General features: G+C 48.3%; 2 protein-coding genes across 2 annotated transcripts in view; one reads left to right on the forward strand and one right to left on the reverse strand.

The window, feature by feature from the left end:
• Window positions 1-2617: 2617 nt before the first annotated feature.
• LOC135819762 (rRNA N6-adenosine-methyltransferase METTL5-like) lies at window positions 2618-4115 on the reverse strand. The gene has a single exon (XM_065333025.1). The coding sequence runs from the start codon at window positions 3803-3805 to the stop codon at window positions 2909-2911; it is 897 nt and encodes a 298-aa protein (XP_065189097.1). The 5' UTR covers window positions 3806-4115; the 3' UTR covers window positions 2618-2908.
• Window positions 4116-13514: 9399 nt separating this feature from the next.
• The window catches only part of LOC135819763 (neurogenic locus notch homolog protein 1-like), a 29250-nt gene continuing 19558 nt past the window's right edge, over window positions 13515-23206 (forward strand). The window contains exons 1-2 of the mRNA XM_065333026.1: window positions 13515-14261; window positions 15040-15159. Of these exons, the coding sequence (XP_065189098.1) occupies window positions 14036-14261; window positions 15040-15159 (346 nt within the window). The 5' untranslated portion in view covers window positions 13515-14035. The remainder of the gene's footprint in view (window positions 14262-15039; window positions 15160-23206) is intronic.

Genomic DNA, 23206 nt, shown 5'->3' on the forward strand with positions numbered 1-23206 from the left:
CGTATACCCGTTTGCCTGCCAGAAAGCTGTCCACCTCCCACAAAAAAATTAATCGTAATGCTGTACTGCCGCATACTGCTATTCTCTAAAACCTCGAGTCGCGGATATCGATACCGAGAAGAGATCATTGCTCGCAGAGAGCAGGATATAAAATGTTGATTACTACAAATCAACTAATTTTCGCTGCCGATTTAATTTCGCTGCCAACAGGCCAAAGTTTGTCGTTGCGGCAAAAGATGCACGATTGAGCCCCAATCGGCCAAAGTTTGTTGACGGCCAAAAGTTTCATTTGAATAGGGAAACATCCCCGACACAAGTGGTTTCACAGAACACATAATTATTTCGATTTTACAAATCTTTTCTAAAGGACTGACCGGTTTCGCTGTCTAAGGCGTGCTCATCACATCAGAGTGAAGAGAAATGTAAAAACACAACAGAATTTATGCAGGCGAGAGTGGCACTAAATTATACATAGATACAAGTAGGCCGCCAGAATGCTAGGGGGCCCCCAAGAGCATTGGGAGTTCCTAATTTGGAAGTGTTGCATGCTGCAATTCTGTTATGACGACTCCCTGGTTATGACATAATTATGTGTAATAATGTGGGCCTGAATTCCAATATGGATGAATGCCTATATGGAACATGCTTTATAATTATGAACAAGTTGTATGTTGTACGTGAAAAGCATGCAAGCCCAGTTTGTACATTATATCTGTCTGGTAATGTGTCCAGAGTCCAGACTTATTTTTGGCAGTGTCAATATATTGACACTGCTTCATTTCGAGATCAGCTTAAGTTTCTCACCAGCCAAAACTTGTTCATTTACAGTATGCAGTTTAATAGCCACTGGTTACATGACACAGGAGTATATTTTCCAGAAGTGCCGCGAATCCCCCCCCCCCCCCCACACACACACACCATGCCATGTTCTGCCCCCGGGGAAAATCGCGATTACGCGGCCGCGTTTTTTCGGGTTTTTTGCGATTTTTTAAAAGACCGCGTTTTCCGCAATTTTCCTGCGTTTTTTGAACTTTTTGTTGCACTACACGTACACACAGTGCACTGTTCGGTCATCAACGTCTCAACGTCTCTACAAATTGGCGTAATGGCACTCGGCGCGTAGCTCACGCCACTGGCTTAGCAACTGCCCGATTGCAGACGCTCAGCTTGTGATTCAGCGTGCAAGTATGTGCATGCTGAAGTTAGGGTAGTTGCCTGCAGGTAAACACCGCACAAGTTGCAGCCAGGCGCATCGCAAAGGGGTTGCGGGCAAGTGGGCAAAGAAGTAGAAGCAGGCACAGCGTTAGGGGCAGGGCAGATGGGGTAGCAGGTACAGGGCAAATGTGTAGTATGTACAGGACAGGTGTCAGGGGTATGGGGTACAGGGCAAGGGCGTAGTATGTACAGGGCAGGGGGGGTAATAGGGACAGTGTTTGCGGTATGGGGTACAGGGCAGATGGGGTAGCAGGTACAGCATAAGAGATATTGCAGATAGGGTAGGAGGTACAGCGGTACAATGGGGTTGGCAGGCAGGGTGCATACACAATACAATGTATTAGTAGTCAGAGCGGTGCAGAGAGTCCAGAGCTGCTGACAGAGACCGCACGAATCACAGAACAAACTCAAGACTAGTCCGGAGTGCAACCTTTGTCTCTGCACTGTAGCAGCACTAGCGCCAACACTTACACCCACACACACATACACGCGCACACACCCACGCACACGCACTACTCTCGGCAGTGCCCTGTCGTCATAAGCTGCCAGAGAGCAGAGCTGTGGCCAGGACACCTACATCTTAGTCGCGGTGTAAGTGGCGAGTAGCACTACAGACAGCAGAACCTCTCATGCCTCAGTATACAATAGGCGTCAGGAGCTGCACTAGCATGTCTGTCTCGTCATTACCAACGGCCGCACACCGTTGCTGTACTGCCAGGAAGGCAATACTCCACGCAGCACTGTCTGTGTACTCAGCAACACAGCCACGGTGGTCATGCCCGCGCAGAGCCTGTACTTCGCAACCAGTGCGAGCGAAGACAACAACGAAGGCGTTGGTCATCCAAACGGGATGTGCACGAGGCGGCACTCTGCGATTCCAGCGACCACAATCAGCACTGCCGTCGCCATCAGCTCCTGCGTACCACCGTTGTCATTGCGGTGCGGCGCTGTGGACGCAGGATGCCAACGGAGCAACGTGCACGTCTCGTCTTGATATTGCCCTACGTAAGTGGACACTGCTGCTGCTGATCACGAAGCATGCGCGGCCACTCCGGCCTAGCAGCAGTTGCTACCTCACACGACACTACGGAGGATTAGCAAGACGAAATTCGCGTTCGCTCTCCAAGGAAAGTCGAACTCAGTGACGGAATTCGCGTTATGAGAAGGATTAGCAAACAGAATTCGCACATGCATGACGTTGACACGACGTACATGTACATTGTCTACAGACAGTACAGCGTGGTAAATTTATGACAGCCCTGACACGAATCTGCGATTCGTGTTCCGACTACTTTTCCGAACGAAAAATGCGAAAGTTCGCAGTGCAGTTCGCGAACTGAAAAATGTTTGCGAACGCGAACGCGAATTTCGTCTTGCTAATCCTCCGGACTAATGGCGTACAGGTCTGTATCACCGGTAGACGAACCGTGCCGCATCCATCATGCACACACTGTCAACTGGGCAGCAGCAGTAGCTGCGCAGAAAGGTGTACGCACCGATGATGCACGAGCTCCGTTGTCAACACGGCCTGCAGTCACAATACTCCCAGTGCCGCTGGTCAACTGGTGCCAGCACATTCCACGCATGCCACCATAGGATACCATTCAAAAACTGTCATGGCAACACCATCATCAACACCTGCAGCATTGGGTCAGTGGGTGATTCAGGGGTGGAGTAGATTGCTGGGTTGCTATCATGATGCCGCTAGCATGGTCGACCTAGAGCAGTCGAATCTCAACAAGTCGACGGCGACATCGACCGACTTCTTTCGATGGAACTTGTACGTCTTGGGCAGGTCAAACTTCATCTCCGCCACCACCTCGCACGCCACACCGAGCTGTTTGTCGGATAGCTGCTTGATATACTTGCGAGTGGCTGTTTTGTGTAGTGAGTACACCGCTCCGCGGCTCAGCTGTATGGCGCGCTTCAAGAACGCTATGTCTATGCCAGCGTTCGCCTTGGTGCCGAACGGCGGGTTCAGGAAGACCGTGTCAAACTGATTTTTCCAGCGCCTCCATTGGCTGCATCCGTCCTCCCCTCCTGCTGTCGCTGTAGCAATGGCTGTCGGGTTTGCGGCTGAGCTCGTAGTGCCCGGTCGTGCTGATTCCAGTTCACTCGCTGCGCAAGCCGCACCATCACCAACATCCGTCTCCTTACTGTCGCCTTTCGATCCAGTGACGTCGTCGTCTTCCGAATCGCTGGCCTCCTCCTCCTCCTCATCATCACCATCGTCCGAGTCGCTTGCATCACTCACTTCCACAGAGTCCACAGTGACGTCACAGCGAACCAGGTCCACGCAGTCCATTTCAAAGTCAAGTAGGTTCTGAGACGCCAGAGCCAGTGCGTCTTCATCGATATCGAAGCCCACGGAATAGGCAGCTTCCAGGCATCGTGCACCAATGGTGAACACGCCACTGCCGCAGCCCAGGTCGGCCACCATCTTGCCACACACATCGTCGTAGCTGTTCTCGGCCGTGTACAGAATGTGCGATGCGAGCTGTGCGGACGTGGCATACTGTTCAAGGTGCACTTTGGGACTCTGGAACGTCTCCACCTGCTGCAGAACGCCTTCAAGCTCCTTCAGACGCATGCTAGCTGTTAAAAAAACCCTGACGTACACTTGTTGGAGCTGCTCTCGACAACACTGGTACCTGGAAACTACTCGATTACAAGCGCGATGTGTCCGAAAAAATATTTGAAAATTTCAATGGCCCCAATAGCCACCAGACTCAATTCAGGTATGTCCTAAGTCGCTCCACAGAGCCAATACGTTATTGTCAGCAACTCATGTTGTCGGCCAAGAGAATCCCACGTATAGCCGCACAAAGAAGACACACTTGCGCATACATCCAAGAAAGGGCCAGTGCAAATGCAACAATTGCAAGGTTATTGAAAAAATTTAATGTATCAGAGCACTTTTGCGAAGAGCAAGCTTCCTCACGTTTTTGAAAGCGAATGAATGATGTCATCAAAAGCACTTTTTTATGTCATCAAGACATCATCAACAGTTCGCCGAACCTGGATTCAGTGCACGACATGTCGACACATCACGATACACCCCCCCCCCCCCCCCACACACACACAGTTCTTGGACATGGGCTGACTCTTCACCCACAGCCAGGGCCACAACTTTTAAAATACACAAGCACAACCCCGGTAGATTTATTCATATTCATATTTCTCTAGGGTAGATCTACCCGGCTGCACCGTCATGTGCGTGTTGTTAGCTTTTGCCTTTTGGGTGGATAAATGCCGGAAGAAAAAAATGGTATCGTTCTTTTTTGGTATGTTTCAATGCATGTTTGGTTTGTGGATAAAGAAATGGAGCAGAATTCAAGGAAGTCACCTGCCATAAGGTTTGTATGGTTCTGCCAATTTCACTGCTTTCCAAGCAGAATCTGCCAATTTTTTCGAGCATTGCCGGCGCCAAGGGCTAACACACATCCCTGTCCAGGCCGAAGAACTGGGCCAAAGTTGCAGACAGCATCCCGGGTAGATCATGATAGATCTACAGACTACTCGCATGGCAGACCTACACGTCTCCGGCCATAATACATTCTGCCTTGGCGGTGGATCCCTAGTACCGGTAGTACCCATGGTACCAAGAGCACATAAACAACTTGCTAGTACAGTACATTGTACAGTCTGTACTAGGTAGTGCTATAATAACCATCTCCACCAGTCTTCTCTGTAGTCTGCAAGTGGTTTAAAAGTATATTAGTAGGCGTGACCATGCAATTTACCGTGGTCTACTGAGTCGGACTGGGACGCTAACGTTTTTGATATGTTGGTTGGTTTTGTTTATTTGAATTCGCAAACCGAAGTGACTGAAGATGTCCAATGACAAGGAAGCGAATGAGATCCAAGTAACCCAGGCATGGGAAAACTTGGAGAGAGGGGGGAGGTATTGTGGTGAACAGTGCCAGTGGCAAGATCTTGTTGAGCAGGCTGGCTCACGCGGCCACTGTATCACGAAAGCTGTCTATGGAGAGGACTGGAGAAGGTACATTGTACATTGCAGTGACGCCAAAACGAGCCGAGTCACACGAGTGAAAGTAAGCCCAATCTGCAGAGAGTGGAGGACTGAGTTCCCGAGGAATATGCTACTGTAGTAGGTGCACTCTATGTAGTTGTGTCGGCTGGCAAGCGGTAGAGCGAGTGAGTGTTGCCACACTGGGTAGTGGACACTCTGAGAAAGAGCATGGTGAAAGACCACATTGTATCCAACCGTCATATTTCAGGAAAAGGGAGAAGCAAGGACAAAGAAGCTCGGCAGCAGCGCATCGTCACCAGTTGGGAAAAAAATATGCCCAATGATCATTCTGCTGAACAGCTCCGTAACCTTCGATGCTGCTTGCCCCAGCAGATCACAAACCAGGAATTTGCAGACGACATTGCAATTGAAGCCTCGGGCAGTTGCGAACAGCTGTGCTCTTCTCTAAGCACAGCCATCACTGGCCTGTCGCAGTGGTTGGAGGACCGCGGACTAATGCTGAACCAAAAGAAAACGCAAGCTCTGTTGATTACCCCAAGAGGCCCAGCCCCTGACACAGATAACATTCGAATTCGCTGTGGGAATGCAGCCCTTGCAGTTGTGGAACAAGCGCGGTACCTGGGCGTAATGGTAGATGGGCAGCTCTCCTGGGAGCCTCACGTCAATCACACAATCCAGCAGGTGCGGAAGTCAGTAGGTGCGCTGTGGCGGAGCCGCCGAAGCCTCACCCTGGCGTCAAAGATCCTGTTTTAGAGGTCGATGATCCAGGGTAGGTTGTCGTACGCTTCCAACGCCTTTTATCCGTCACTTCAAATTGGCAACATGGAGCCCCTCACACGTCTAACGAAGTGCGCTATCCGCGGCTTCTTCGGTCTGCCACCGTGGTCGCGCACGAGCCCGATCTTTGAACAGCTCCGCCTCACCACCCTGGAGGACATGTTTAACATTAAGCTCCTCATCTTTGTCCGTCGTTGTCTGTTCTCCCGAGCTAGCTCCCTCTTCACCAGCTTCTTCGTGAGAGTTACTGGTGACCGCACTCGGGGAGCAGCACATCACCTCGTCGAGTACCATTTTGGCCCGGTCCTGCGGGTCGAGCGACCATGCAGTTCATCGGCGCAGTCCTGTGGAACCAGCTCCCGCCTGATCTCCGTTCCGAGCCCAGCCACCTTCAGTTCTGTGCCCTGCTAAAAGCGCATCATGGCTCCGTCTAAATGCTTTTCGGCTAGTGTGTTTCTGTGGTATAGCGTACTGAAGAATATTAAACGTGTTTTTGCAATAATTATATGTATGAAGCTATTTTGTATATAGTATGTTCCCTTTCCGTTTTTGCTTTGGTGTAGCCCTGAGGTTGATTGCTTATTTATTTCTACCCTTCCTCTCTCCATTCTTCTGCCCCCCCCCCTCTGTCTCTCATTCCTTCTGTCGTCCACATGTATCAAAGGAGGCGAAATCGCCTGTTTGTGGTGCGACGTTAAATAAACTTCTACAACAACAACAACAACAGCCAGCAACCGGCTTTAGCCTTTTAGGAGGGTCGAAGAAGCCACTAGTTTCGTGCAAGCAGACATACAGACTGCTACCCCTGGGCGGACAATGCCGGCAGAAAACAGGCAAATTCGCAAATGTTCTGGTATGCTTCATGCGTGTTTCGTATGTGGATAAAGAAATTGGGCAGAATTCAAGGAATGCCATAAGGTTTGTATAGTTCTGCCAAGTTCAATGCTTTTCGAGCAGAATCTGCCAATTTTTCGAGCATTATTCGCCAGGGTTACCCTGGCAGATACATGTACAACAGTTGTGGTGTTTCACACTGGTTGCTAGTGTTTGCTACATGTGTAGCGGGCCGCAGTCTCTCTCCGAAGCAAATCCACTCGGGTCTCAGTGAACACACTGTAGGCATTGGCGGATAATGCTCGAAAAGGTGGCAGATTCTGCTCGAAAAGCAGTGATATTGGCAGAGCCATACAAACCTTATGGCGGGTAATTCCTCGAATTCTGCTCCATTTCTTTATCCACATACCAAACATGCATGAAACTTACCAGAAAAAGTACCGAATTCTGCCAATTTTTCTGCCGGCATTATCGATCCGCAAAGGCCTAATAATAATAATAATAATAATAATTTAAACTCGGATGTTGAGCCAATATAGTTATGATAAAGAAAGGAAAAGGACAAAATGTTACGAGTTATGACAACTTGAACTGTCCACCAACGTAACCAGATCTTATACAGTCGACGAGTGCGATAAAATGGCACAAAACTGACAAGGAGTACTGAGACATTGGGCAACCTGACACCTAGCTCCAACACTTCTCCAAGGCGCAAACCAACAACCTTCCAACTTGGAAGGCTCAGGTTCGGAAAGGTCCAAGAGGGGAAGGTTGTTGGTTTGCGCCTTGGAGAAGTGTTGGAGCTAGGTGTCAGGTTGCCCAATGTCTCAGTACTCCTTGTCAGTTTTGTGCCATTTTGTCGCACTCGCTGACTGTATAAGATCTGGTTACGTTGGTGGACAGTTTGTGATAACTCGTAACATTTTGTCCTTTTCCTTTCTTTATAAATAATAATAATATTTGTGTGTACAGAAAGATAGTATAATTGGGTTGAAATTGTTCAAGTAACGTGTCGTGTTTAGTGCGGCCAAGCTTGGCCGTTAATGTTCTAGGTGTACTGCTGTTATGTGTTATCACGTTGTTTTTCCTTCCTTTCTCCTTTGTTCATTTCTCGCTTTGATTGTTAAAATAATACTTGTAATAATAATACTTCAAGTAATAATAACACAGATACGCGTACAACGAAGAACATTCTCGAATACCTGGGTGATGCACGAATTTTGATAGTGCTCACTTCCGTTAATCGTTTTTCTTTGTAATTTTCCATTCATTTTCTGCTTTAATTCATATTTGCTTTGTTTTCCTAGCTTACTTTTGCCGTGGCTGGCTCAACGCCCTTGTCTCAGGGGATTCTGTCCCTGCATTAGCTATGCTTGTCACATGCTATGAGATTGTGTCTAATAATAATAATAATAATAACAACATGCACAGCCGTGCTATACATGCTTCCGCTGCTGTTCTCTAAAAGGCCTATTAAACACACTGTTAATTATTACCGTATTACTACTGAACTAAACTGAAGACTGAGCACATACAGTATGAGTAAGCAGGGTGATTCACGCTGCCACGCTGCCAGGTCAGACATGTATGAGCATGAAAAGAACAAAAAAAAAGCATTGAGGGAACATGAATGCACTTACAGACTCAGTAACACTTTAAAACTGCAATTGCATATTTTCACGCCTTCATTGGCACCTCAAAGGATTTATACAGTTTTTTTGGTAAGGGTTCAAACAGTAAGCAAGTGATTCAGTGAGCAGATTCACACTCAGGTCACGTTGTAGTTGTGTGAATGTACGTGATGGAGAGTCACCACTGACTCACCAGAGTGCCCACGCTACACAATACTCAATAGTACACCGTTGGCGCTCTGGTGGTTTAGTGGATTCGAGTGAGTGTGTGTGTGTGTGTGCCATTTTTATGACATTATACTGTAGTATGTAGTGAAATCAATCAGTTACAAGTCTCTGGTGTAAGCACTCGTCATATTTGAAAAAAAGTAACTATTATGTTGGCAAAATGTACTCGGATGGTGAGCCAATCAAAATAATTGTGAAAAGAAGAAGGACAAAATGTTAATGTTATTGTTATGTTACAGTTGGCCATAACTCGTAACATTTTGTCCTTCTTCTTTTCACAATTATTATGTTGGCATTAATTAAATATTATTTTGGCAAAAAAAGTGAGTGTGTGTGTGTGGTGTGTGTGTGTGTGTGTGTGTGTGTGTGTGTGGTGTGTGTGTGTGTGTGTGTGTGCGTGGATGTGTGGTGTGTGTGCGGGCGTGTGTGCGGGCGTGCGTGTATGTGTGTCTGTGTGTGTGAAGTGTTGTGCTATTGACGTACATGTACATGAACGTATCACCACAATCATGACCGAGGGACCTCGACGTCTGTTCTCACCGTCCTGGCGTCCAGGAGCGACACTGACCCACGCTGCTATCTGGTGTTCACGAGGTGTTTGTCGAGCTGGAAACGGAGCGTCTCTGTAAGTTTGTATCCCTGGTGATGTTTGTGCCTTGAGAGCACTATACAAGTAGTGCTCTTCAGGCACAATCTTCCTCAGCCTACTCAAGCTCAACTGATGAGGGGTGAATTCCCCGAAACACTGTGTATTGAGCAGGGAGTGGTGCTTTCTTGCAGGTTTGCCGAGTGGAAGGTTCGATGGACTTCTCGTGTGCTCTGGACGACAGTCGTGAGTCAGTCAAGTGTCAAGTCAAGTCGGTGGAATAGCGCCGGCTCCGGTACGGGGAGAAAACCCTTTCTTACAATTTTGTTGGCACTAAAATAATGTTGGTCCCAGTTTACACCATAAACCATAGTTAAACAGGTCACAACGGGTGCGATGCAGCGCAGTGCTACACTAGAAGACTGCTCCTTTGCGAGCTTGTACACCATTGCAAACCTGATGATGGCAACTTTGCTGGAACGCTGCAAAGTTGGCCGTTTAATGGGAAGGAGTTTGATGACTGCAGTGGTTTTGGGAAAGACCCGCTCTGCCCTCAACGATTTTCCAGATATGAAGCTGCAGGATGCCCTGCTACACTCTTGCTAAGAAAATGTTTACGATTTTGTTACAGAGAGCGAGTGTGCAGAGCAGGAGGGACCCATGCATATGACAACTACCCTGATCACCTGATTTCAGTTCCACCACCAGGCACCAGCAAATCGACCAGCACCAATACCACCTCCACCGCTAATAGTACATGTACATGTGTTGTAAGTACCGGTACTATCCTGTAATTGGGTCATGATTCGTCATTGCGAATACCGATAATTGCGTCTTTTGCGCTTTGCGGAGGTCACCGGGAATCACACTGACATCATGCATGTAACTCTTGCAACGCTAACTGCTTAATTGTTCTAAAATGGGTCGTCCGAACAGGTGATGATACAGTCATGTTGTTAGATTGACAGCATGAAACAAAAAGGTGGAGGACACTGTGTTCGGAAACAGTGACCGTACTACAACCATCCACGGTTGATAGAGCCCAGGTCCGTTGGGACCATCTGAACTAGGCATATGCGGAAAATTGGCAGAAAAATTGGCAGAATTCGGTACTTTTTCTGGTACGTTTCATGCATGTTTGGTATGTGGATAAAGAAATGGAGCAGAATTCGAGGAATTTCCCGCCATAAGGTTTGTATGGTTCTGCCAATTTCACTGCTTTTCGAGCAGAACCTGCCACCTTTTCGAGCATTATCCGCACACCCCTAATCTGAACCATATTATGGGTGTTGAACCCGGTTCTGACCCTCATTATGCTAGTCAAGGTTTATCTAAAAATTGTACATGTGCACGTAAGCTGGTTACCAGTCGAAGTCCTTACACACGCCAGCTGCAGCCAGATCACTTCAGGTACATGTTTCAGGCTCGTTGGCTTCATTTTTTCTCTGTGCCGCGCTGATGTCGTGACGAGTCCACAAAGGACGACACAGCATGCTGTCCACAGATTAGGTACATTAATATTGGCGCATCAGTAAGCCCCTCATTTACGCAGGGATGTCCAGGAGGTCTACAAAATTAATGGTGAAGTACATGTAGTTGCAAATAGAGGTGTCCGCAATCCTGATTTTAGGGTGTTCCTGACTGCTCTCCCTCCTAGATGTACGATGCGCTCCCCAGCATTCCTAGCACGATATCGTTCCATTCCATTTCTTTTAGAATATTTTCTTCGTATAGTCGCACACATGTAAGAATGCATAGTTGCCATTTTTGTGGTGCGACTTTAAATAAAAGGACAACAACAAAAACAACAACAACTACATTATTTCTTTAACAATTAATGGTTCGCGTGAGACTCGTTTACAATTATAGACCCAGTTTTCCGCATCAGCTGGAACGCCACCATCCTCCAGAGTCAAGGTGAAGATGCTGTTGTGGAAGCAGCTGTGGAGGATGAGTAGATCAGAGCCACCACCAAGTGGTTAAAGACCACATTTTGGCGGCTATTAAAACGATTCAATGGGCATGGGTATAGAAGTGAACGTGGCACTTGACAGGTTGTGAGAGTTTAATGGCAATACTGGTTGAGACCTGATTCATCCTCGGCCCCTGTGCCTCTGTGCCCTTCCTTGTCAATAGAGTGTATTGGTTTCTTTTAAACGCTTTTTACAGTGAGTGTAGAAACTCCAGGGGAGCTCCCAAGTTCGCTTCAGAGTCGAACTAGGTTCTCTGTCAACTCGCTTTAGCCATGCCTTTCTGTAGCGCGCATTTCTTTACCATGGCCTCCAACCTATTCCAATCAGCGGAGTTGTTATTACTTGTATTGCTGGCTTTAATTTGTGGCATCCATGGAGTTGAGCGTGGCCTCATTCTCTTGGCAGCGGAAAGAGCGTTTCAAAGAGCCCTGGATTGCCAAAATCAAGCAAACAGAACGTAAGGTATGGTGGAAATGGTGGAGTGAACTGCAATAGCATATTTTCACGCGTTCAATGGCACCTCAAAGGGTTAAAGTGGAGTATAAAAACAAGCTTAAGCCTGATAACAATGGTCCCACTCTGCTGGTAGAAAGAGAAAAGAAGAAAAGGAAGTACGAGTACTGGAAAGGGGAACTTCCCTTTCATTCCATCCACCCTTCCAGGCAACTCCCTTGATAAGTATCAGTTTACTTCTGGAGCATCCTTCAAATAAAGTCAGAACGAATGAACGAATGAACGAGCAGACAAACCGGACAAAGAGACGAAACAGATACGAGCAAGGCAGCAGGGTAAAGAAGGAACTCGTACACCACTGACTGAGTGCGTGAACTTGCACTTGTGAACGCCACCGTGCATGGCTGATTGACCTGCTGTTGTGGAAGCAGATTGGGATCGTGCACCCCAGGGGCTCGCTTCATTCTGTAAGATAATGCTGTAGAAATGGAGAGATTCGATTGTTAGGAGTGCACACGGCATGGTCGCGCCCATGGTTACTCCTACATAAACATCGTTTCTAAAGCCGTCCCTGAACATGCACTTGTGGGGTAATTTTATAATGAGACGACGGGAGTGCACCCGGGGGCAGCTTATCAGTCATCTCGGCATGCGCTGTACAGGATTTCGGCGCCCCATTAACAACATTGCGTGTAAAGTAACGAAATTTAATGGCCACGTTTCTACAACGCGACACTTCCATTGAGCAACAGCAAGAGTACGTAACTCTGGGGGTACTGTATTTTACTCTTGGTTATAGTAATAACATAACTAGCCACATACAACGGCAACTTCATTAAAAGTACGCTTGCGGCAAATCCAGACCATCACACATGAAATTGTCACAACTTACAGTGATGCTGATCATGATGATGACCGGGATGATGGTGGAATGCAAATTCCTACTGTTGCAGTGGTATGATTGTGGTGCTGCTTTCGCTCCAATGACGAAAGCAGACTAATCTCAACGCACATGCGGTCCAGCGACAATCATTATTCTTCACGACATCGTGCTCAGAGGAATGCATTTCCTGCCATCTCTCTGGACTCCCTTGTTGCCTGGGACTTGGACGTCTGCGAGTCGCAATTGTACTTCGGCGGTATCAACTTCCTGCAACGTCCATTCCGGTGTGATAACAGATAAGCCAAGACCTTTCCAAGCCTAGAGTCCTGTACACTAGTTTGCAATATCATGTACATATACGTACATATACATGTATGTACATATACATGATTGCACATGACTAATAAGTTATTGTACTTGGGAAGGGTGTAGGTAGATCCATTGGGCATTGGCTTTGTGAAGTGCACAGGACAGGAGGTCGGTCGTCGGACGATGGGGTGTGTAAGGCGAGTTGCATTTACCATGTCACAGGTGGTCCTGGCTACATGCATGTTTGATGCACTTTGAAGTATGATGAGTTTTGGTGTGTACAGTCGTGGCCAAAGAAATCCGACCTGCGAGTCCAAAGTTCATGTCGCGCCAAGTTTCCATTTCAATCACATGGTAGATGTCCATTATGCACGGTTCAAACACCGAGGGCCGCAGGAGTCGCATGCGACTTGGCGCTGCTTTCCGCTAGGCCATACATAGGCTCGCTGGACGGATTTCTTTGACCACAATCGTAGTCTTGCTACATGTACATGTAGCAAGACACTGTATCAATAATTCGCATCAAGAGTACATACCGCGTATAATTATAGTGGACTCTTGCCGGCATGAGTACGAGTTAAATGCTGTTTTGTGGCAGAGTCGACTGGAGTGCTGGTGGTGGCGTGGTGGCGCGTCCAGGGCCGGGCGAGAACCAGTCCACATGCGATCGATCGTGTGGACGCCCCAGGAAATCATTGACATTGTCACCTCGGCCGGCTAGACTACAACAAACCGTTGCTACTTTACAACAAGTGTAGATCTACTGTACAGTGCATTACTACTTCGTTATCAGACGTAATTATCGTGACTGGCCGGCCGCACTTCGACTAATAACGCATCAGCACACAGCGCGCGTAACCCACTCCAATCACCTGAAACGTACGGTACTTCGCTGGAGAGAGGAGGCTAGTCAGAGCCGGATGTGCAGATCCGCGAGGCACACAGACTTGCTTGTATAAAAGTGGAAGTCATCACCACGAATCGACGTCTTTGTCAGAAGGCAAGCATTTTTCGACCGGAACAACCTTTCGGCAGAAGTTTCGGCACTGCGGCATCCGGATAAGGCGAACCTATTTTCAGTTTTTGCCAGGGCAGGATCGTCATAGCCTCTATCCACACACGACCATCGGATTGTGAAGAAGGAACTGAGCAATGGCGGGTAGTTCACAGGTACTATGGAAAGACCTTGGCCGGCTGCTGCCGTTGGTGGTTGTCTTATTGGCAGTGAGCACAGTTGTCAAATCGACGCTGTCCAGCGAAAGCAACAGTATATCTCAGGTGGAGACAGAGAGTGACGCACGAAGTACCAAGACTGGCAGCCGCTCGAACTCGCAAGTGAGCCTCCGATCGCCGTGGAGGAGGAGGGCGCCTTCGAAATGTGAGTTCATGATCAGTGTCATGCATGAAGACAGAGCTTGCATGTGTGTGCTTTGTGCTTGTGTGTGTGTGTGTGTGTGTGTGTGCGCGCGTGTGCGTGTACGTGCGTGTGTGTTTGCGTGTGTGTGTGTGTGTGTATGCGGCAAGCGGATGCGACTACCCGCGCACCTGGAGCGTCATCGAGCGTCGTGTCCTCTCTCTCTCTCTTCTCAAGTTTCCGAGTGATGGGATCACGTGACCCTTCTGCGGCAGTGACTCTACAGGACAGGACAGGACAGGTGTGTGTGTGCGTGGGTGTGTGTGTGTGTGTGTGTGTGTGTGTGTGTGTGTGTGTGTGTGTGTGTGTGTGTGTGTGTGCTTGTGTGCATGCGTGTGTGTGCAAACTCGCAAAGCTGTTTAAAGTGGCAATACGGGTAGAATGGATGTGCACAGTTTGAGTATTCCTATCTTGAGAAAGGGTAGGGTATGAGGTTAAAGAAGAGGAATAGTGTTGTACATACTGTGTATTGAGTGAGTCACTTAGAACTTGGCTAGCTGAGCCGCGAGAGCATGAGATTCTCAATCTCTGGGTCGTGGGTTCGAGCCTCACGTTGGACGCCAGTGCTGCAAAAGAAGGATCCACGGGCTGGATTCGAGCCCAGCACCGCTGTCTTTCAGGGACAGTGTCCTACCGAATAGGCTACCGGAGATCACACACGTACACACTCGTGGTTCCATCTTGCAACACTGATTGTGTGTGTTGCTATGGCAATGCTGATGTTATCCCTTTCTTCTTGCAGTGCGCAAGTTTTACTGCAGGCGGAGTACTGGAGACTGCCAGTGCAATCCCGGCGGTGCCTATCTGTGCAAGATACGTAGCTTCAAGTTTGTCAAGCAGTGCAAAGCCCTGCTCGCTAACGGTAAACTGCAGTGTGAATATCCCGGTCGTTGGAATTTTAGCGACTATTTTAATCAGGTTACGTGTGTTGTTGTTGTTGTTGTTGTTGTTGTTGTTGTTGTTGTTGTTGTTGTTGTTGTTGTTGTTGTTGTTGTTGTTGTTGTTGTTGTTGTTGTTGTTGTTGTTGTTGTTGTTGTTGTTGTTGTTGTTGTTGTTGTTGTTGTTGTTGTTGTTGTTGTTGTTGTTGTTGTTGTTGTTGTTGTTGTTGTTGTTGTTGTTGTTGTTGTTGTTGTTGTTGTTGTTGTTGTTGTTGTTGTTGTTGTTGTTGTTGTTGTTGTTGTTGTTGTTGTTGTTGTTGTTGTTGTTGTTGTTGTTGTTGTTGTTGTTGTTGTTGTTGTTGTTGTTGTTGTTGTTGTTGTTGTTGTTGTTGTTGTTGTTGTTGTTGTTGTTGTTGTTGTTGTTGTTGTTGTTGTTGTTGTTGTTGTTGTTGTTGTTGTTGTTGTTGTTGTTGTTGTTGTTGTTGTTGTTGTTGTTGTTGTTGTTGTTGTTGTTGTTGTTGTTGTTGTTGTTGTTGTTGTTGTTGTTGTTGTTGTTGTTGTTGTTGTTGTTGTTGTTGTTGTTGTTGTTGTTGTTGTTGTTGTTGTTGTTGTTGTTGTTGTTGTTGTTGTTGTTGTTGTTGTTGTTGTTGTTGTTGTTGTTGTTGTTGTTGTTGTTGTTGTTGTTGTTGTTGTTGTTGTTGTTGTTGTTGTTGTTGTTGTTGTTGTTGTTGTTGTTGTTGTTGTTGTTGTTGTTGTTGTTTCAAATCTTTATTCTCACGATAGCCAGTGGCCAATAAGAGATAATAGTGTAAGAAAGGAGAAAGAGTGAGGAAGAATTGGGTGGGCAGGGCCTAGGGGTTAATGACTACTTAAGTGTACGGGCAGGGGTGGTCGCCACACGAGCATACAGAGTTGCGTACTTAAGTGTACGGGCAGGGGTGGTCGCTACACGAGCATACAGAGTTGTGCAACAGCAGGGATATCTCGGATTTGAAGGGAGTACGAGAAGGGATTTCGCGAAGCTGGGTGGGCAGGCAATTAAAGTAATGAAGGGCCTTGTACAGGGGAGAATGGAGACAGTGGTCAGTCCGCGGAGTTGGCAAGTGCCAAGTACGAGAGCGACGTAAATTATACGAAGGTTGCACGTTGCTAGCAGTATGCAGCGAGAGTATATGTGGTGGGGCATAATTGTGGCGCAGAGAATGCGCGAAGAGTATATGTTTAACTTTAAAGCGTGAAAATAATGTTGGCCATTTGATGCGATGCAAAAGGTGGGAGTGTTCTAAGTGTGTGTAAAGGGGAAGGTGGAGACATATTCTGGCGGCTTTCCGCTGGAGTCGTTCTAGCCTGTCAAGGGAAGTGTGGGACAACGGTGTGAGAGCATTGCTCGCATATGAGAATATAGGTAGTATGTATGTCTGATAGATGTGAGATAAAGAATCACTGGTGAGTGTAGACCTTAGTGTAAAAAGAATATTGAAAGACTTGAGTGATTTTTTGACTATGTATTCAACATGCTCCGTCCAACGGAGGTCATGCTGAAAGATTATTCCGAGGTGTTTGTGTTTTTGTGCTACGGTAAGCGGACTATTCCTGAGGGTGATCTGGGGTAGCTGTTCAGGGGGGGGGGGGGGGGGCGGTTATTGTGGTAGAAAGGGAGGATGACTGTTTTCTTTGTGTTAACCAGCAGGTGCCATCTTTGAAGCCAGTCTCCAGCTGCTGTGACACTCTGTTGTAGGTTTCGGGTGCAGTCTTGAAGAGTTCTCGCTATGGAAATCAGAGCGGTGTCATCTGCAAACTGGCTACAGGTGGTGCTGGGATTCTCACATGCGTGTGGAAGGTCTATGGTGTAGACGAGGAATAGAAGCGGCCCAAGAACAGATCCCTGAGGGACGCCGGCAGGGATCTCGAGGAAAGGCGATAGGTCGCCATCCACCTGGACCCTTTGCCGACGCCCCAACAGGTACCGTCGGAACCACTCCAGGCCGGTGCCCTGGACACCATAGTGGGAGAGTTTTGCTAGAAGGCCTGCATGCCACACACGATCGAAGGCCTTGCTTAGATCGAAAAAGCAGGCATTGACGTGTTTCCCGTCGTCTCTCGCAGTGGAGAGGGTATGGACGAGACGGGCGAGCTGCTGCTCAGTGCCGTCTTTCTCGCGGAATCCGGACTGCTGGTTGGGCAGGTGGGGTGTGATGTGCTTGTAGAGGAGTTGATGTGCAATTTTTTCTTGGATTTTTGATGTAGTGCTCAAGAGAGAGATGGGTCTATAATTTGTTGGTTGGGTTGGGTCACCCGGCTTGGGTACTGGAGTAATGGTGGCATCTTTCCACTCCTGTGGGATTTCTCCGGTTTGGAACGATAGATTAAAGAGGGACGATAACGACGGTGCAAGTTCCTTAGCCGCTTCTTTGAGTAGGCGGTTTGGAATAGAGTCAAACCCGGGGCTTTTGTTGGTATCAACTCCGCGGAGGAGTTTTTCGACCTCAGCTTGAGAAGTCGAGATTTCTTGAAGGGGATTGAGGATGTCAGGGGTGGTGTTGATGGCTGGAGTTTTCTCATCCGCATTGGCCACGGACAGCTTGCTCTGTGAAATGAAGAATTCGTTGAGGGCAGCGGCTTTTTGTGCTGGTGTCGTTGCAGGAGTTGCTTGGCTGACGAGTTCGGGTATGCGTTGTTTTGTAGCTGTAGTTAGGTGCTTCATGAGGCGGTGTAGGGAAGTAGAGGAGGCTGTTGAGTTGTTTACGAAATCCGATTTAGCACGACGCAGGAGGGTGGTGACACGGTTTCTTTGGGCAGTGAACGTGTTCCAGTCGTCAGGCGAGCGTGAGTGAAGGTATATTCTGTGTTTTCTGTGCTTATCCTTGATCTCTTTCAAGAGGCCCTTTGATATCCATGGTCGTGCTGGCACGTTCTTCCTGTCCCAAGGGGGGTGAGTGCGAGTAACTTGGCAGTGTTCTTGGGCGATGCTCAGGACATTGTCGCGCCAGGATCGCCAGAAGGTGTCAACTGGGCGTGGGTCGTGTTGGTTTGGATGGTGGTTGAGATTTGTGCGTGAAAGGGCTTCTCGAAGAAGGTGGATAGTGCTGTCTGTCCATGACCAGAATGTGGTGCTTCTGGATCGTGGAGGGGAGTTGTTAATTATGGGGGGCAGTTGATTATTGATGTGGCCACTGATAGTAGTGTGATCGGATGCGCCAAACGGTGGAAGTGATTGGATATGAATATCATTGGTGTGGAGTGAGGAGATAACAAGGTCTAGACATGAGAGAGGTGTTTGTCGGTGGATGTAAGTAGGGAATCTGACATGTTGTGTGAGGCCGTATGTGTGTAGCAGAGTTTGTATGTCGTCCCCAAGGCGATCTGTTCTGTCTGTGGTGAGCCACGCACTGTTCTTGGCATTGAAGTCTCCAAGTAGTAGGAGGTCGTCACCTTCGGCTCTAGCGGTTTTGATGCTTCTTTCCAGTTCCGCACAGAAGAGGGTGCCATCGCTACGGGGTGGTCGGTAAATGTTTGCAACAACGAGGGAAAGGTTACCGTTGGAAATTCTCGTCCATATGCATTCTGCTGCTGTCATTGGTATTGTCAGTACCCTTGTGTTGAAACGTTCCGCTATGAACAAGGCAACACCACCACCATAGTCCTGTCTGTCAGCTCTGATCAGCTTGTAGCCTGGGATTGCATAGAGACTGTCAGGGTCTGATGTGTCAGCCCAGGTTTCCTGGACTGCAATGACTGATAGTTCGTTCTGAGATTCAGAGCACGAACGGGTAAAGGTAAGTAACTCATCCATTTTGTTGAATATGCAACGCACGTTGGTACTGAGAAAGTTCAAATTCACTGACATTGGTATTGTTTTTTTTGTTTTTTTTTGGGGGAATTTTATTTTTATTTTTTATGTTTTTGTCTTTTGGCTAGTTGTTGAAACTTATCTGGACTCAGTATTTCGGGTGTTTCCTCTGAGGGGAGGGCCATGTCCCATCGGCCTTGGCTTTCTCCTCCATGGTCGAATGGCCGTGGCTGTGTCAGCGACGACGAGGACCGCTGGGTATCCAATCCGCATCGCCAGAGGCAACCGTGGTGGGCCCCGTCGTCGTGGCCTGCCCCAGTGCCTGTAGGCGGAGGGGTGCCGGACATTGGGGGTGTACTGGGAGCGATTACCTGCAAGCTGGAACTCTCAGCTACCTCAGTTTGGTCGACAGAGGATGGAGTATTGCTCTGTATTTCCTTGGATTCCCCGTCGCTGGTTGTGTTCTCAGGCGCACTGGCGCTGTTCATTTCAGCGGTTTTCTGTGTTGCATCCTTGCTACTACTAGTACTAGTACTAGCAGGGGATCCGTCGGGTGCAGTGCTCACCTGTTCGGCCGCCCCGTGCGTACAGTTGAACTGTGCGCGGGCTCCCTGTTGAGCTGCGCTGGCGTACGAGTGTGAACCCTTGGGCTCTGTGCGCGTGCGTGCTGAGCTGGTGGATTGATTTGAGCTCTCGGGCTCCGCGCTGGGGTCCGTGTTTGTACAGCTACTACCTGAACTAGCACTCACAACAGCCTCACTACCTCCTGCATCGGGCGCACTTGTACCCGAGCTCAGTTGTGATCCAGGGAGTGCAGCCGAATTGGTGCTCTGTGTATTTGTGGGTGGTTTGTTCGTGGGCCGCTTGCTCGGACACGATCGAGCAAAGTGCTCCCCCATGCAGATCCTGCAGGTGGCCCTCTGGTCCTCGTGACGGACACGAAACTGGTGCTGGTCGGCTGTGCGGACAAATGACGGAACTTGCCGACATCCCTCCTTCAGGTCGATGGTGGCGAATCGCATACCTGTCCCTACAGTAATCCCCGACGGGGTTTGAATTTGACCATGGCGGATGTCTCCCTGGATCTGGCCAAATGCAGCCAAAGCACTGCAGATAACGGTATTCTCGATCCAGATCGGGACATCAAAGATATGGAGTTGTAGTTGTTTGGTGAATGCAGGGCGTACAGAGAAATGGCTGTCGCCGATAAAAAACCCGTGCCCCAGCAGTGCGTCAGTCTGAGTAGCAGATAATAACGTTACCTTTGTGAGGTTGGAATTGGTGTTGTTGTTGTTGTTGTTGTTGTTGTTGTTGTTGTTGTTGTTGTTGTTGTTGTTGTTGTTGTTGTTGTTGTTGTTGTTGTTGTTGTTGTTGTTGTTGTTGTTGTTGTTGTTGTTGTTGTTGTTGTTGTTGTTGTTGTTGTTGTTGTTGTTGTTGTTGTTGTTGTTGTTGTTGTTGTTGTTGTTGTTGTTGTTGTTGTTGTTGTTGTTGTTGTTGTTGTTGTTGTTGTTGTTGTTGTTGTTGTTGTTGTTGTTGTTGTTGTTGTTGTTGTTGTTGTTGTTGTTGTTGTTGTTGTTGTTGTTGTTGTTGTTGTTGTTGTTGTTGTTGTTGTTGTTGTTGTTGTTGTTGTTGTTGTTGTTGTTGTTGTTGTTGTTGTTGTTGTTGTTGTTGTTGTTGTTGTTGTTGTTGTTGTTGTTGTTGTTGTTGTTGTTGTTGTTGTTGTTGTTGTTGTTGTTGTTGTTGTTGTTGTTGTTGTTGTTGTTGTTGTTGTTGTTGTTGTTGTTGTTGTTGTTGTTGTTGTTGTTGTTGTTGTTGTTGTTGTTGTTGTTCACTTATACTAGTTGTGAAATTATCGACCACAACTAAAAACTACGCGGTCTTCAGACCCCTGTTGTGGCACGATTTCCTGGCCTTTTCGTGGAGACAACTAGAAGACTGTATTTACTTATTGGTTTCAACCACACTCTCAAATCAACCAGAAAACAACCAACAACAACGATCGCCAAATCGCTGTCATCAGCAAAACGTGCCCGCGTGCGTGCATTGGCTTACGTGTACTGCAGTGTGCGTGCATGCATATCGAAGTGTACGAGTAGAAAAGCAGAATGATCATGCATGATGCATCGATGAGTCATACCACAACGTAACCATGGATATAAATAATGGCGACGCGATGGCGACAGCAAAGTTCCGCGTACAAAAGCGCAGGTGCAATAAGGAAAAATCAGAGTGCAGAACAAACAGAAATTCAAATCGAAAGGAGATAAATATTGTGGAGATGAAGCAAATCAGTTTGGTCTGTCAGAGGGTGCTTGCGCCCAGAGACAGGGTGACAGCAAACCCTGTCAGAGAGAGTCAGTGTACAGAATAGGAATACATAGAACGCAGCACGCAATGGAGTTGCTGTGGAGAGCGAGAATGCAAGCAACAACGTAAGTATTATCTATGCAAGTGATTATATCGGCGTATCCGACAAACACGCACACAACAAACACTGTATTGTAACAACACACTCGTAAATGATGTTATCCCAACAACACTCATTCTATTTCAGCGCAGTGTCCTGTCCAATCACACTCAAAATCACACTCGTAAATCTCGCACACTCCCTCCTTGACAATATGACAACTGACACTCATAAATCTCGCACACTCCCTCCTTGACTATTCAATAGTCAACTACATAATTACAACGCTAGAATAGAAAGATGTGACTGCTGGTGCACTGCCATACTCACAACCTGTTGGCACTGATAAGCTGTTGTCGCTCCTGCTGCGCTCGCTGAGCTGCAGCCCGACGTGGGCGTGTCTGCCGGGTGTCCGGAACTGGGCTGGCATCTGCTGCGTCCTCGACAGGCGTGTCGTCCGCTGCATCAGGCATCTGCTGCGTCGACTTTTCAGGTGTCGCTGCGGTTGGTGACACGACAAGCCGTTCAACCGGATAGAGGCGTTGAATCGGCCGGTTTAGCGTTGTCGGTCGGCCGCTCTTCGTTGTTGTGCGCACCACAGCTCCTCGGACACGACCATCCTCGCTTGGACGCAAGCTGTCTACGACTCCCAGCTTCCACAGGCCGCGTTGAACCCCGTCTTGGTGAATCACCACAATGTCACCCACGGCGATAGTATCAACATCGGTGTGACGTCCGATACGGTGGCTGTTCCGGAGCTCCAGCAGGTACTCATTCTTCCACCGAGACCAGAAGTGACGCAGGAGTTCTTGCAGATAGGCATATCTGCGGCTTACAGGCACTTCGTCAGGATCGTCGGCGACCATGTCAGGTAGTGACAGAACTCTTCGGCCACATAGCAGGTGAGATGGCGTCAGCGGCTCTCGTACATCCTCCGTCGAAACGTGCGTCAACGGGCGCGAGTTTAGAATTGCCTCGACATCTGCGAGTAATGTCAATAGCTCGTCAGCTGTAATCTGCGCCGACCGCAGGACCTTCTTGACGCATCGCTTGACACTCTTGATGAGTCGCTCAAAGAAGCCACCCCACCAAGGTGCCTTCTCCAGATTGAACGTTCAACGGATGTTCTTGGCTTGCAAGTAGCTCTTCGTCTCCGGTTCCACATGGAGATCTCGCAAGAGACGTGCGGCTGCCTTGAAGGTCTTGCCGTTGTCGGACTTCACAACTGCCGGCACTCCTCGCCGCGCTACAAATCTCCGGAAGCTCCGGAGAAAGGTGGTTGTACTAAGATCGCTGACGAGATCCAAATGCACTGCTCGGGTGACTGCGCACGTATACAGTACCAGGTATGCCTTCTCCACATCTTGCGCTGTCCGCACATGAAACGGACCGGCGAAATCAACGCCTGTGTGCTGAAACGCGTAGCCGACCTGCGTGCGAAATTCACTCAGTGGAGGTGGCGGTGGTCCCGCGTACGGCTTGCCCTCCAGCATCTTGCAGAGTCTGCATCGGTGCAGCAACATACGCACGTACTGACGACCACGACATATCCAGAACTGAGCTCGTAGCTCCGTCAGCGTCTCTGGTACACCATTGTGCAGCACTCGCTCGTGGCAGTCAGCGACGATCAACTCGGTGACGTGGTGCCCGGGTATCAGCAGTACTGGGTGTTTCTGGCCTGCCGACAGATCCGCTGCCTGCAATCTTCCACCACACCTTAGCAGACCTGACTCATCTGCGAAGATGCCAAGCTGCTTCTTGGCCTTGGCGATGCGGTTGGTTGCGTCTGGTGCTGACTGCTGCACGTCAGCAATCCATAGCCGTTGCGCTTCAT

Source organism: Sycon ciliatum, chromosome 6 (genome assembly GCF_964019385.1).
Source record: "Sycon ciliatum chromosome 6, ocSycCili1.1, whole genome shotgun sequence".
NCBI lineage: Eukaryota > Metazoa > Porifera > Calcarea > Leucosolenida > Sycettidae > Sycon > Sycon ciliatum.

Bases quoted from the DNA above. Each gene is read 5' to 3' on its own strand.
- LOC135819762 (XM_065333025.1), bottom strand. From the start codon at position 3,805: ATGCGTCTGAAGGAGCTTGAAGGCGTTCTGCAGCAGGTGGAGACGTTC.